The following is a 13,245-nucleotide window of genomic DNA, read 5'->3' as shown; positions in this document are numbered from 1 at the left end:
ATCCAACCATCTCGTCCTCTGCCGTCCCCTTCTCCATCTTTCCCAACATCAGGGTCTTTTCCAGGGAGTCTTCTCTTCTCATGAGGTGGCCAAAGTCTTGGAGCCTCAGCTTCACGATCTGTCCTTCCAGTGAGCACTCAGGGCTGATTTCCTTCAGAATTGATCTGTTTGATCTTCTTGCAGTCCATGGGACTCTCAAGAGTCTCCTCCAGCACCATAATTCAAAAGCATCAATTCTTCGGCGATCAGCCTTCTTTATGGTCCAGCTCTCACTTCCATACATCACTACTGGGAAAACCATAGCTTTAACTATATGGACCTTTGTTGGCAAGGTGATGTCTCTGCTTTTTAAGATGCTGTCTGGGTTTGTCACTGCTTTTCTCCCAAGAAGCAGGCGTCTTTTAATTTCGTGGCTGCTGTCACCAGCTGCAGTGATCATGGAGCCCAAGAAAGTAAAATCTCTCCCTCCCTCCATTTCTTCCCCTTCTATTTACCAGGAGGTGATGGGGACAGTGGCCATGATCTTCATTTTTTTGATGTTGAGCTTCAGACCATATTTTGTGCTCTCCTTTTTCACCCTCAATAAAAGGTTCTTTAATTCCTCCTCACTTTCTGCCATCAAAGTTGTGTCATCTGCATATCTGAGGTTGTTGATATTTCTTCCGGCAATCTTAATTCCAGCTAGGGATTCATCCAGCCCAGCCTTTCGCATGATGAATTCTGTGTATAAGTTAAATCTCAGCTTTTGTAGCTGGAGTCAATCAGGGCCCTGCGCTCCCAGGCCAGGTAGAAAAAGGCCTGCCAGGCAGGAGCAGGTCTTCCAGGACTCACAGCCAACTTAGATGAGCAGTTATTATACAGTGATACCTTGGTTCTCAAACTTAATCCGTTCTGGGGATCCGTTCCAAAACCAAAGCATTCCAAAACCAAGGTGTGCTTTCCCATAGAAAGTAAGGCAAAACGGATTAATCCGTTCCAGACTTTTCAAAACAACCCCCAAAACAGCAATTTAACATGAATTTTACTATCTAACGAGACCATGGATCCATAAAATGAAAGCAATAAACAATGTGCTGCAGTCACACAGTCAATCGATAGCTGAAATGGGTTCCACACAGTCACAAAAACAAAACAAAAAAGCTGTAAAAACACAAAAGAAATAGCAAAAACAGACAGACCTCAGCGTAACACTCGAAACGGGAGTGTGGCATTCAAAACGGAAGCATAACACTCAGAACGGAGCACGTTCGGCTTCCGGAAAACATACTGGGTTTGCAGTGTTTGGGTTCCAAGTTGTTTGAGTACCAAGGTGTTTGAGAACCAAGGTACCACTGTACTTACTTATTCCTGTACTGCAGGGGGTTAGACTAGATGGCTCTTGGGGTCCCTTCCAATTCTATGATTCTATGACTGAGGCCCTTGGCCCACAGCATTCAGAATTGTCTACATTGATTGGCAGTGGCTCTCCAGGGTTTGAGGCAGGGGCTTTTCCCAACCCTACCTGGAGATACCAGGGATTGAACCAGCAGCCTTCTGGATATTGCTGGATAATGTATCGCTATACAGTGGTACCTCAAGTTAAGTACTTAATTCGTTCCGGAGGTCTGTACTTAACCTGAAACTGTTCTTAACCTGAAGCACTATTTCTGGGCTAGCCGAGAAGCGTATGTAACCTGAGGTACCACTGTACTGTGCTGTGTTGGACCTTCATTTGAGCTCTTTTTCCAACTGAAAAGTGGCAGCTCAGCAGCATTGAAGAGTGTGCAAGCAAGCAATCTGCTTGCACAAACCGGAACAAGTTAGACCAGGGGTCAACAAACTTTTTCAGCAGGGGGCCGGTCCACTGTCCCTCAGGCCTTGTGGGGGGCCGGACTATATTTTGGAGGGGGAAAATGAATGGATTCCTATGCCCCACAAATAACCCAGAGATGCATTTTAAATAAAAGCTGACCCAAAACACCCACCCACCCCACTCACACATGAAAACAAAGACCACCACAGCCAACCACAAATGAACACCCACACCCTAGGCCAACCCCAACCTCTCTCACCAGCAAAGGAACACAAGTGAACAGCAAAGAACCTGCACAAGCAACGCTGACACCAAACCAAACCCTACATATAGTAAGTAAAATAGAAACATCGCCACCCGATCTCACCCCCCCATCTCACCCCCCCCCCTTTTCTTCCTAATGTCTCAACAAATGAAACTGATTTGTAAAAATGTTACATGGGGAAAAAATACGAGAGAGAGACATTGGACACACTTTTGTAAATCAAGAAAATCTTTAATAAAATAAATAAATAAAATAAAATAAAATAAAAGCACACATTCTACTCATGTAAAAACACCAGGCAGGCCCCACAAATAACCCAAAGATGCAGCAATATTCTGAAACCGCTAAACCACGCTAAAAGCACTTTGCAGTTAAAAATATCTAAAAGCCGTTTCAGTTAAAGGCATTCTGGAAGCAACTGGACTTATAAACACCATTCTATCCCATGATCATGGGGAAAACAGGAATACTTTCAAGTTCTTCATGCAAGTTAATAATGATGGAGACAGGCACACCTCACTAGGGATGGCATTCCACAACCAGGGAGCCACCACTAAAAAGGCCCTGTTGCAGTTAATCATCAGCCAGGCAGCCCCCAGTGGCAGGACCATCCACAAGACCTCACCTAGTGATTACAGTGGTACCTCAGGTTACAGACGCTTCAGATTGCAGACGCTTCAGGTTACATTCTCCGCTAACCCAGAAATAGTACCTCGGGTTAAGAACTTTGCTTCAGGATGAGAACAGAAATCGTGAGAACAGAAGACCTCACCTAGTGATTACAGTGGTACCTCAGGTTACAGACGCTTCAGATTGCAGACGCTTCAGGTTACATTCTCCGCTAACCCAGAAATAGTACCTCGGGTTAAGAACTTTGCTTCAGGATGAGAACAGAAATCGTGCAGCGGCAGCGGGAGGCCCCATTAGCTAAAGTGGTACCTCAGGTTAAGAACAGTTTCAGGTTAAGAACAGACCTCCAGAACAAATTAAGTTCTTAACCTGAGATACCACTGTATAGTGTCCAAGATGGTTGGTAAAAGAAAAGAGGGATAACTTTTTACTTTATATTAGGGATTGGATTTGGCTTTCCGGACTGTTTTTTGTTTTGTTTGATTGATCCTTACAATTCCACAATCTGTGTAGCTGCTCTGTTGAGGTTATGATAATGGCCACAAATATGAAGTATAATGGTTGCAAAGGATACAACTTTGGTGACGGTTGTTGGGAGACAAAATGGTGGCTGGAGAGGTGACAACAGAGTCACCTTTCCTTGTTCTTCTGTTTCAACCCCAGGTTTCAAATCCTAGGAAGAAATGCAAGAAGAAAAAATACGTTAACTCCGGGACAGTAAGTATGGGGAATGTTATGTTCTTCTCCTCTCCCCCCACCTTGAATTGTTAAGCGCCAGCTCCAGTTGCTGAAGGGTTTGGCTTTGTAAGACGGGGGATAGAAAATCTCATGGCTTTCCAGATGTTGCTGGACTACAACTCCCATCAGTCCTCAGACACTGTGGATCAGGGATGATGGGACTTTGAGTCCATCAGCATCTAGAGGAGTGTAGGTACCCTAACCTGATGCATAGATGATCTGGTGAACTGGAGTGGGTTGCTAAGATTCCTGTGTTATACTGGGAGGCGGGACAAAAATTTTCACCGGTACCACCAGTCATTCCTTCTGGTCACAGGGGAAGCTGATCTGGATCAGGGCTACACAGAGTGGGCAGAGGTTTAAAGCCCTCTTTCCCTCCCCCCAGGGTCCAGATCTGCCCCTCCCCATCACCAACTTCCTATTTACGTTTCCAAAAGCGGTGTGCACAGTTGCTCATTGAGTGAACCGTGTCACACGCCATGCATTGAAAACACATGGGGAGAAATTCAGCTCAGCACTATGGCGAATGTTCTGCTGGTGCAAGCATTTCAGGTCGCCGGATGGAATGATTGCCCCCCCTCCTGCCCCGCAGGCTGTTCTGGGGGTTCCTCTGACCTTCCCAAGCCATTTTGGGAGGGGCGGAGAGGGGTGGAATGCCCCATTGAGCTGGCAGATACCCTTCTGTGGGCTTCCACTGGCAGGACTCGTGAGCTGAATGCAGTGGGGAGTTTAGGCATGCAAGGGCAATCCCACAATTTTTCTGGTGCATTTTCCCTTCATTTTCCCTATCACAAATCCCCTCAATCTTTTCGGGGGGGAGCAAGCTTGTTGTGCAAGGTCAACCGTAATTCTGCAACCTGAATTTGCCAGCATGTGATCATATCCCACTCCTAAAATAGCAACAGTCTAGAAGCACCTTTAGCCTCCAATTTGCCTCTCTGACTACATGTGTTTCACATATTGTTGTTTTTCTGTCTGTCTCTCTGTTTCCGGTAGGTAACGCTGCTGTCCTTCACAGTGCAGTCGGAATACACCTTTGTCGACTACATTCGAGGCGGGTGCGTTGGTTGAAAAGCTGGGGTGCCTCCTAGGGCCCTGACTCTGGAGGGCCAAGGGCTGGCTGCCCTGTTATTGATGGATGGAATGCCCATCTTTCACCCTAAGGTCCCAGGGTGGGTTACAACATTGAAGTGCCACTTTGCAATACGGTATTAAGTCCTGAAAGACCTACAATGGCTCCCAGTACATTTCCGAGCACAATTCAAAGTGTTGGTGCTGACCTTTAAAGCCCTAAACAGCCTCAGCCCAGTATACCTGAAGGAGCATCTCACCCCCTATCATTTGGCCTGGACACTGAGGTCCAGCTCCGAGGGCCTTCTGGCGGCTCCCTCACTGCGAGAAGCGAAGTTACAGGGAACCAGGTAGAGGGCCTTCTCGGTAGTGGCGCCCACCCTGTGGAACACCCTCCCATCAGATGTCAAGGAAATAAACAACTATCTGACTTTTAGAAGACAACTGAAGGCAGCCCTGTTTAGGGAAGTTTTTAATGTTCGATGTTTTATCACTTATTCTTATTCTTATTATTATGTTGGGAGCCACTCAGAGTGGCTGGGGAAACCCAGCCAGATGGGCAGGGTATAAATAATGAAATAATAATAATAATAATAATAATAATAATAATAATAATAATAATTAGTTATTTAAAACAGCTTACCATTTCAGAAATATATATCCTAAAAATATATTCCAAAATTATACACCTCAAGTGTCAAAAGCCAGGGTAAAGAGGTTCGTCTTCAACATCCTCCGAAAGCTGTATAAAGAAGGTGCAGACACACTTCTGCGGGGAGTTCCACAGCTTAGGGGCCACCATGGAAAAGGCCCTCTCGCACGCTCAAGCCTCTGATAGTAGAGGAACTACCAGCAGGGCCAGTCTCAGCACCTGAGAGGATCTGTAGGGAAGGAGGCTGTGCTTCAGATATTTGGTCTCTGAGTTGTTTAGAGCTTGAAGCACCAATGCCAGCCTTCACAGCTTCTTGGGTATTGCCCAGGAGGAGAGAGACTAGATAAGGGTGGCCTAGGCAGGAAGGCAGAACAAGACAAGCGTGTGAAGCATTGAGAGGATATGCCTGAGGTCTGGCAGAGACCTTTGAGGTTGGGGCTCTGCTTTTGGGGTACCGGCAAGAGACCAAAGGGTTCTGGTGGGATTAACCTATGAGGAAGAACACAGCTAAGGGTGTTTTGGGGGGCTCACAAGAATGGCAGCATCCATTTCTCTCTCTCCTCCATCCCACCCCTTAGGACACAGCTGAATTTCACCGTCGCCATTGATTTCACCGCCTCCAACGGTGAGTGCAGCACAGCCGTGAGTCACTATGGGAACAGAGGGAGAGTTTAGCTGCCGGTAACCAGGCAGCCGAGGACCCTTGGGCTAAAGGCAGATCTTTAACCTTCCACCTCTGTGGGGTTGCCTGCCCCCGCTCTCAAATGTGGGGCTGTAGGAATCTTTCTGCAAAGAACTTCCATACCAGAATTGGTCACAGGACAGGGTGAGGGGAGAGAAATACCATTGTCCCAGTGTCTGAGGAGTCAAGGAAGAGGGGAATTCACCTGTGGGAGAATGAAATGGAGGTATTAGGCCAATCAGGGTGCCGTCGAGGAGAAGAAGGAAAGTATGAAGAACTACCCAAGGTTCTGTGAATTCCCAGAGGAGGGAGAGAGCCAAGCCAAGCCAAGATGGCGGAGGGTTGCTGGCTTTTTGATATGGGTTTCCAAATGCTGTGTGTACGGTCTGTGGGAAGCCGTGGGGCTGAATTGCTGGGGGAATGGGGTTGTGGGATTCTGGAGGCTGACCAAATGCGTTTTCACAGGGATTCCCTCCCAGCCCACCTCCCTCCATTACATGAGCCCCTACCAGCTCAGCTCCTACGCCATGGCTCTGAAGGCCGTTGGAGAAATCATCCAGGACTACGACAGCGACAAGCTTTTCCCTGCCTACGGCTTCGGAGCCAAAGTCCCGCCGGACGGCAAGGTGTCCCACCAGTTCCCTTTGGTAGGTGGGAAACCCAACCCCCCCCCCCAGTTGAAATGATGGGAGGGGCCTGCTGTGCGTATGGCCCCAGATTCAATCCCTGGTGTCTCCATTTGCATGCATCTGGAGTAGCAAACATACTGCCAAGTCAGGAAGGGCAAAACTGAGCTAGAGGGATCATTGTCCTGACTTATGAGGCAGTTTTTTGCATATCTGTGGAGTCAGGTTTTAGGGAAATCTCTGTGGGTTAAATCACAGAGCCTAGGACTTGCCGATCAGAAGGTCGGCGGTTCGAATGTCTGCGACGGGGTGAGCTCCCATTGTTCGGTCCCTGCTCCTGCCAACCTAGCAGTTTGAAAGCACGTCAAAGTGCAAGTAGATAAATAGGTACCACTCCGGCAGGAAGATAAACGGCATTTCCCTGCGCTGCTCTGGTTCGCCAGAAGCGGCTTAGTCATGCTGGCCACATGACCCAGAAGCTGTCTGTTGGCTCCCTTGACCAATAAAGCGAGATGAGCGCCGCAACCCCAGAGTCGGCCACAACTGGACCTAATGGTCAGGGGTCCCTTTACCTTTACCTTACCTGGATCATTGTATACCCCAGAGGTTCACAAGCTGAGCTCCATGGACCATTAATGGTCATTGAGCTCTGTTGAGGTGGTTTGTGGAAAGGCTTTGGAACAGTCAAGTCATTTGTACCTAGTTTTGTGCTTGGTTTTCTTTTCCCCCTGACAACGGAGATCAAGACTGTCTTAACCAGAGCCAGATTTACCAGCCTGAGACTCTGGATTTTCATAATATATAGTTTTCCCTTTAAAATATGCTAGTCAAAGAGGCCCTTCTCAGCACAGCTTGTCCTAAAGCCTCTGACTTTCCTAATATGGTACCAGTTTTGAGAACGAACCTCCATTGTCTCCCAAGATGGATGCCATCAACAACAGCAACAACAATTTTGTATGGATCATTTTGATGTTTTATTTCATATTGTTGAAAACCACTTAGAAGTGTTTGGTTTTGGTGCTGTTTTTTTTCCTCCTTGCTTTTTTTTTTTTTTTTGTACATTCAAACAGTATATAAATGTTGTCAAATAATCTGATAAATCAATGATGGCAGCACCATGGTTAAGTACATGGTTTGCCGAGACATCTCAGCCTAGGAACTTTGCAGTGGGGCAGGGGGAATTAGCGAACTACCATTACATAGACCCCAAAAAGAAATTCAGAGCGTGTAGTCAAGTCTTGCTGCTTGCTCTCTGTAATGACACCTGGTGGATCTGCAAGAGTAAGAAGAATCAAGGTTGTTGCCAATAACTACATTCGCTGCGACACACAACACGCTCCGCTTCTGAGCCACTACAAAAGCCTTTGCCCTGCTGTAAGTACCAAGCATGTTACAACTCAGCAACAAACCAGCAGGCAGCCTTATAAGGGACATTGATATCCATCAAACCAGCTTTTTAAAAACCCACTTTTTATCTCCCTTTGTATTATGATGTGAATTGCCTAACCTGCATCCATAGTTACCCAACTGCTCACATCCAACTCTTGGCTTCATTTTCCTTCTCCTTCGCTCCAGTTACTGGTCGGTGCTGCATTCCTTTTCAAGACTAGCACAGATGATGGGATGCAGCAATGAGTTTGTGCCAGAACTCCAGGGCTCAGGCCTCTAACCTGTTTCCAACACCAAGTTTTATCTCTGGATTGTGCAGAATAGATGCATGTCCCTCTCCACCAAATAAATGAAGCCCCTTGCTCACTGTTCTGTGGTTAGTGGGGCAGGTCTTCCAGCTCAGGGTTTGTCTTCCAACAGAGGTTCCTCAATCCCCCTCTTTCTATAAGTTTAGTAGCGGTGGAAGGATCCTTAATATTGTTTTATCACCGCCTGTTCTCTATGGCTTTTAGTGCTTACAGTATGAAACATGCCACAGGTATCTACAAATGCGTGTGACCGACAAAAACCGGATTGTGGGGGGGGGGGGGGGGGGAGGAAGCTTTAATTTTTTACACACACACAAAGTCTCCATTCCTCATGCCTCCAAATACTTCCTAAATGCGCAAGGACAGCCGTTGCTACAGGCGAGCTAGCCGGGTATTTTGCCCTGAGTGAAGGTTCCAGAGGGGCACCTTTGAGGCTCCCAGCCTGTGTGTGGCAGGGGCGCCAAACTGGGTGAAAGAAAGCCTACTTTCACACCTGGCAAGGAATTATCTGCTAAGGACTGAGGCGGGGGCGGGGGGCGAGAATCACACATCCTAAATAGGGAAGTGAGCCCAATTTGCACTGCCTTCAATAAAGCACACCCGATCCAAACTCTGGAGCTGGGATTGCTGCCGGCTGAGCTGTCCTAAGCCCGATAGAGGGAAAGCAAGCCTTTGAAATAAGAGTTTTGAATGCCATCCTTTTGGCAAGCATTAGTTCCATTAGGTTAGTTTCCAAGCTGAAAAGGGGCTCATCCTCACCTCCCTTTGCCCTGACGCTCTCTCCTTGGGAAAACCAGCGGTTTGCCATTTGTTCTGATTCAGCGGTAAATAGAGTGTTCTCCCAGGGGAAAGCTGCAGGGCAAATTCAAATCCACTCAGACTCGTGCCCAGAAGGCACTTTCTAGGCACGGAACCAGTGGAAGGGTTAGGGTTAGGGTTCAGCATAAGTCCCCCTTGCCTGGTCCAATCCCTGCCACTCCCTGCTTTTCAGGGCTTATGCTGGCGTAAGGTCCACTGGTCTTTATATATATTAATTTTTTAACATATCATTTTCAACAATTATTAAACATACTTTTATATCTTATACAATTTTTTTAACTTCCATCAATCACATATGAAAATTTTCCAATCTCTTCACTTAATTTACATATCTTACTTTCACTATTACATTTAAATATCATAACTAATGTCTCTCTTCTTTCTCTTCTTTGCAATGTTTCGTATATTTCTCCTTACAAAACTTCTTGTAGTCCTACTAGCGTAATTTGTTGATTACAGATGCTCTTCAAATAATTTGTATATTTCTTCCAATCTTCTGTAAATCTCTGGTCCCGCAGGTTTCGAATCCTTCCTGTCATTTTATCCAATTCTGCGTAGTCCATTAATTTCGTCTGCCATTCTTCTTTCGTCGGTATTTCTTCTTGCTTCCATTTCTGGGCCAACAGTACTCTTGCCGCTGTTGTTGCATATAAAAACAATTTAACATCTTGTCCCTTAAGGTCCACTGGTCTTAGCTCTACCTAAGCCAGGATTAGGGAGCCACACTGGTATAGCCTGGCGGTGGTAGGAACTGGGTGGCTGAGCCAGAGATCCACCAGATCCTATCTTGCAGATCTCGGCTTTGGGTTCACCTGTTACTGGTTGTTGTTGTTGTTGTTGTTGGGGTTATCTTGGCAAAAAATATCCATGTACCTCCCTTCCTATAAGATCTGTCGTGTTTGCTAAACGGCGCTGTTCTTTCCTTAGAATCACAACCCGGACAACCCCAGCTGCGAGGGCATTGAGGGAGTGCTGGAATCTTATTTCCACAGCTTACGCACAGTGCAGCTATACGGACCCACCAACTTTGCGCCAGTCATCAACCAGGTGGCACGGTAAGTGGGCACCCGAAAAGAATCGCATGCCGAACAAGGTCCTGCCCTCCTTTCTCTCGGGAGCCTTGCGTTGGGCTGGGGGCAGAACATCTCTGAGTTGGTCTTTCCAAGACGCATTTGTTGCAACACCCAGACCAAAGTCACCTCTGCCTTCAAAGGAGCCCAGTCTGGCTCCAGGGCTTGCATGTTTTCAGTGGCACCTTAGGGAACATCCCCCATTGCCTGGCCGATCCGAGCAGCGCGATTTGAACCAGTGAGGACAGCGGTAGAGAAAGGTGGAGGAACCGCCAACCCAAACCTTCTCGTTAGTGGCACCCTCCCTGTGGAACACCCTTGCTTCAGATAGGGAGATAAGGAATTACGCAACTTTTAGAAGACATCTAAAGGCAGCCCTGTATCGGGAGGTTTATAATGTTTGATGTTTTTAATTATGTTTTTAGATATGCTGCAAGCTGACCAGAGTAGTTGGAGAAACCCAGCCAGATGGGCAGGGTATACAGTGGTACCTCGGGTTAAGTACTTAATTCGTTCCGGAGGTCCATATTTAACCGGAAACTGTTCTTAACCTGAAGCACCACTTTAGCTAATGGGGCCTCCTGCTGCTGTCGCGCTGCCACAGCACAATTTCTGTTCTCATCCTGAAGCAAAGTTCTTAACCTGAAGCACTATTTCTGGGTTAGTGGAGTCTGTAACCTGAAGCGTATGTAACCTGAAGCATATGTAACCCGAGGTATCACTGTAATAATAATAATAATAATAATAATAATAATAATAATAATAATAATAATACAGTGGTACCTCGGGTTAATAACTTAATTCGTTCTGGAGGTCCGTTCTTAACCTGAAACTGTTCTTAACCTGAAGCACCACTTTAGCTAATGGGGCCTCCTGCTGCTGCTGTGCAGCCGGAGCACGATTTCTGTTCTCATCCTGAAGCAAAGTTCTTAACCCGAGGTACTATTTCTGGGTTAGCAGAGTCTGTAGCCTGAAGCGTCTGTAACCTGAAAGACTCTCCCTCTTCCCCAGGTTGGCGGCCCAGGAGACCGACGGGTCCCAATATTACGTCCTGCTCATCATCACGGACGGAGTCATCTCTGACATGCTGCAAACCAAGGAAGCCATTGTCAGCGTGAGTCCAAACTCTCCCTTTCCATGCTGGGAGAGGGATGGGGAAGAAAAGGAACATCCTCAAGACTTAAGAGGAGGCATGAAAGCTGGTCACCAGCAGCTCCCAATGTCACCTTAAGTGCCTTCTTGAAGAAAACAGGTGGTCTCCACATGCCCTCACCGCCTTCTCGATTGAATTTGCAATAAGGCAGTCAACACAGGCTTCCTCACTGCCCACCCCCCCAAACCCCATAAAAAGGCCTTCTTTACATAAACGATGGTGCGGACATTACCCACCGGCAGAATGAGGCTGAGAGGTCCCAGCACGGCCCTGCTGTGCTGAGGGGTAAACAGCTTTGCAGCCAAGATACGTAGCAATGTCCACTGTGCATTGCTGTTGTACATAACATGTTTTTGCATGTGTGCATAAAGGTAAAGGAACCCCTGACCATTAGGTCCAATCGTGGCTGACTCTGGGGTTGCGGCGCTCATCTTGCTTTATTGGCCAAGGGAGCCGGCGTACAGCTTCCGGGTCATGTGGCCAGCATTACTAAGCCACTTCTGGCGAACCAGAGCAACGCACGGAAACGCTGTTTACCTTCCCACCAGAGCGGTATCTATTTATCTACTTGCACTTTGACGTGCTTTCGAACTGCTAGGTTGGCAGGAGCAGGGACCGAACGACGGGAGCTCACCCCGTCGCGAGGATTTGAACCGCTGACCTTCTGATCGGCAAGTCCTAGGCTCTGTGGTTTAACCCACAGCGCCACCTGTGTGTGCATACACAGCTGCAAATGTGTGGATTTAGATTAGCCCAGGGCTCCTTGTGGCCTTGATCTCGATCTGCAAGGCTGTGGGTATAACTGTCAATGTTTCCCTTTTTTGAAGGGAAATTACCTTATTCCGAATAGGGTTTCCCTTTAAAAAAGGGGAAAGTTGACAGCTATGCATGTCAGACAATGCGGTTCTCCCCACAGGCCTCGTCTTTGCCAATGTCTATCATCATCGTGGGAGTAGGGCCGGCTGATTTTCTGGGTAAGTGTTGCCCTGATCCAAGATGTGTTATGGGAAAACGATGGGAATTGTGTTGGGTGGACCTGGACCAACCCGGTCCGACAGGGTGACACTACGACAACATCGGTATGCTTCAGTACTTCGCACAAAGCACAAAGCGGCAAGAGGGCCACCACCAAAGGCCATGCTGCAAGGCCAATGACTAGGCCTTGTGGAGTTGGGTTGCATGCAGGGAAGAGGTGCTTTCATAGGTACCCTGTACTTGGGCAGTGACCCAAGTAGGATGGCAACGAATCTTAGCAGTAATTCATTCTTGTGTGATCCTCAGCTATGGAAGAGCTGGACGGAGATGAAGTGCGAGTCTCCTCCAGAGGGCGCTATGCTGAGAGAGACATTGTGCAGGTAACTCTTTTCCAGAGAGCATGGATGGATCAGCGATGCCAAAGGGTAGTGTTGGTGGGTTTTGGGGGTGCGGGATCTGGCCAAGCACCTACCCCCTTCTCTCTCTTTCCCCCCAGTTTGTGCCATTCCGGGATTACGTGGACCATTCTGGGAACCACGTGTTGAGCATGGCACGCCTGGCAAAGGACGTCCTGGCTGAAATCCCCGAGCAGCTCCTCTCCTACATGAAGACCCGCGACATCAAGCCCCTTTCTGCTAGTCCGCAGTAGCTCCACCCTCTGCCATAGCCTGAGCCAATGAGGGCGTTCACTCCGGCTGGGACTGAGACAACTCCTACCAATTGGGCAACGTTGGCTGTCCCCAATGGGCCAGGTGGCTGGGACAGCTCTCTCTGTGGGGGGTGGGCCGGGGTGTGACCTCCCTGCCTCGCACAGGTGCCCTCGGAGATGCCAGCACAAAAGCATGAACCCACCCAGAATCTTCCAAGGGATGGCACCAGAGTTCACAAACCAGCCCTTGGCAAGGGGCACGGACCAGGAAGGAGTTTGGAAGGAAGCCTGCATTTCGCTGTGGGCAGCCAGGGACGATGTTTTTCTTCAGGTTCGCTAAGTAAGGCGCCACCAAGTTCTGTTTCTGCCTGGTTATCGACAATAAACCATCCTTGGTCCCAGGTTCTCTTGCGTGCGTGTGTTGTT

At 47.9% G+C, this 13,245-nt stretch overlaps 1 protein-coding gene across 6 annotated transcripts in view; it reads left to right on the top strand.

Annotated features, from left to right (window-relative positions):
- Positions 1-13,221, top strand: part of CPNE9 (copine family member 9) — a 60,272-nt gene extending 47,051 nt beyond the window's left edge. For all 6 annotated transcript variants that reach the window (XM_079963376.1, XM_079963377.1, XM_079963380.1 and 3 more), the window contains 9 exons: positions 3,351-3,404; positions 4,422-4,483; positions 5,727-5,773; positions 6,296-6,477; positions 9,900-10,027; positions 11,054-11,156; positions 12,112-12,169; positions 12,477-12,550; positions 12,667-13,221. In XM_079963376.1, coding sequence (XP_079819502.1) covers positions 3,351-3,404; positions 4,422-4,483; positions 5,727-5,773; positions 6,296-6,477; positions 9,900-10,027; positions 11,054-11,156; positions 12,112-12,169; positions 12,477-12,550; positions 12,667-12,819 — 861 coding nt within the window. In that variant the 3' untranslated portion in view covers positions 12,820-13,221. The remainder of the gene's footprint in view (positions 1-3,350; positions 3,405-4,421; positions 4,484-5,726; positions 5,774-6,295; positions 6,478-9,899; positions 10,028-11,053; positions 11,157-12,111; positions 12,170-12,476; positions 12,551-12,666) is intronic.
- The last annotated feature ends 24 nt before the right edge of the window (positions 13,222-13,245 follow it).

Source organism: Podarcis cretensis (genome assembly GCF_951804945.1).
Source record: "Podarcis cretensis genome assembly, chromosome: 2".
Taxonomy (NCBI): Eukaryota; Metazoa; Chordata; class Lepidosauria; order Squamata; family Lacertidae; genus Podarcis; species Podarcis cretensis.
This window is presented reverse-complemented; position numbering and strand designations above follow the sequence as displayed.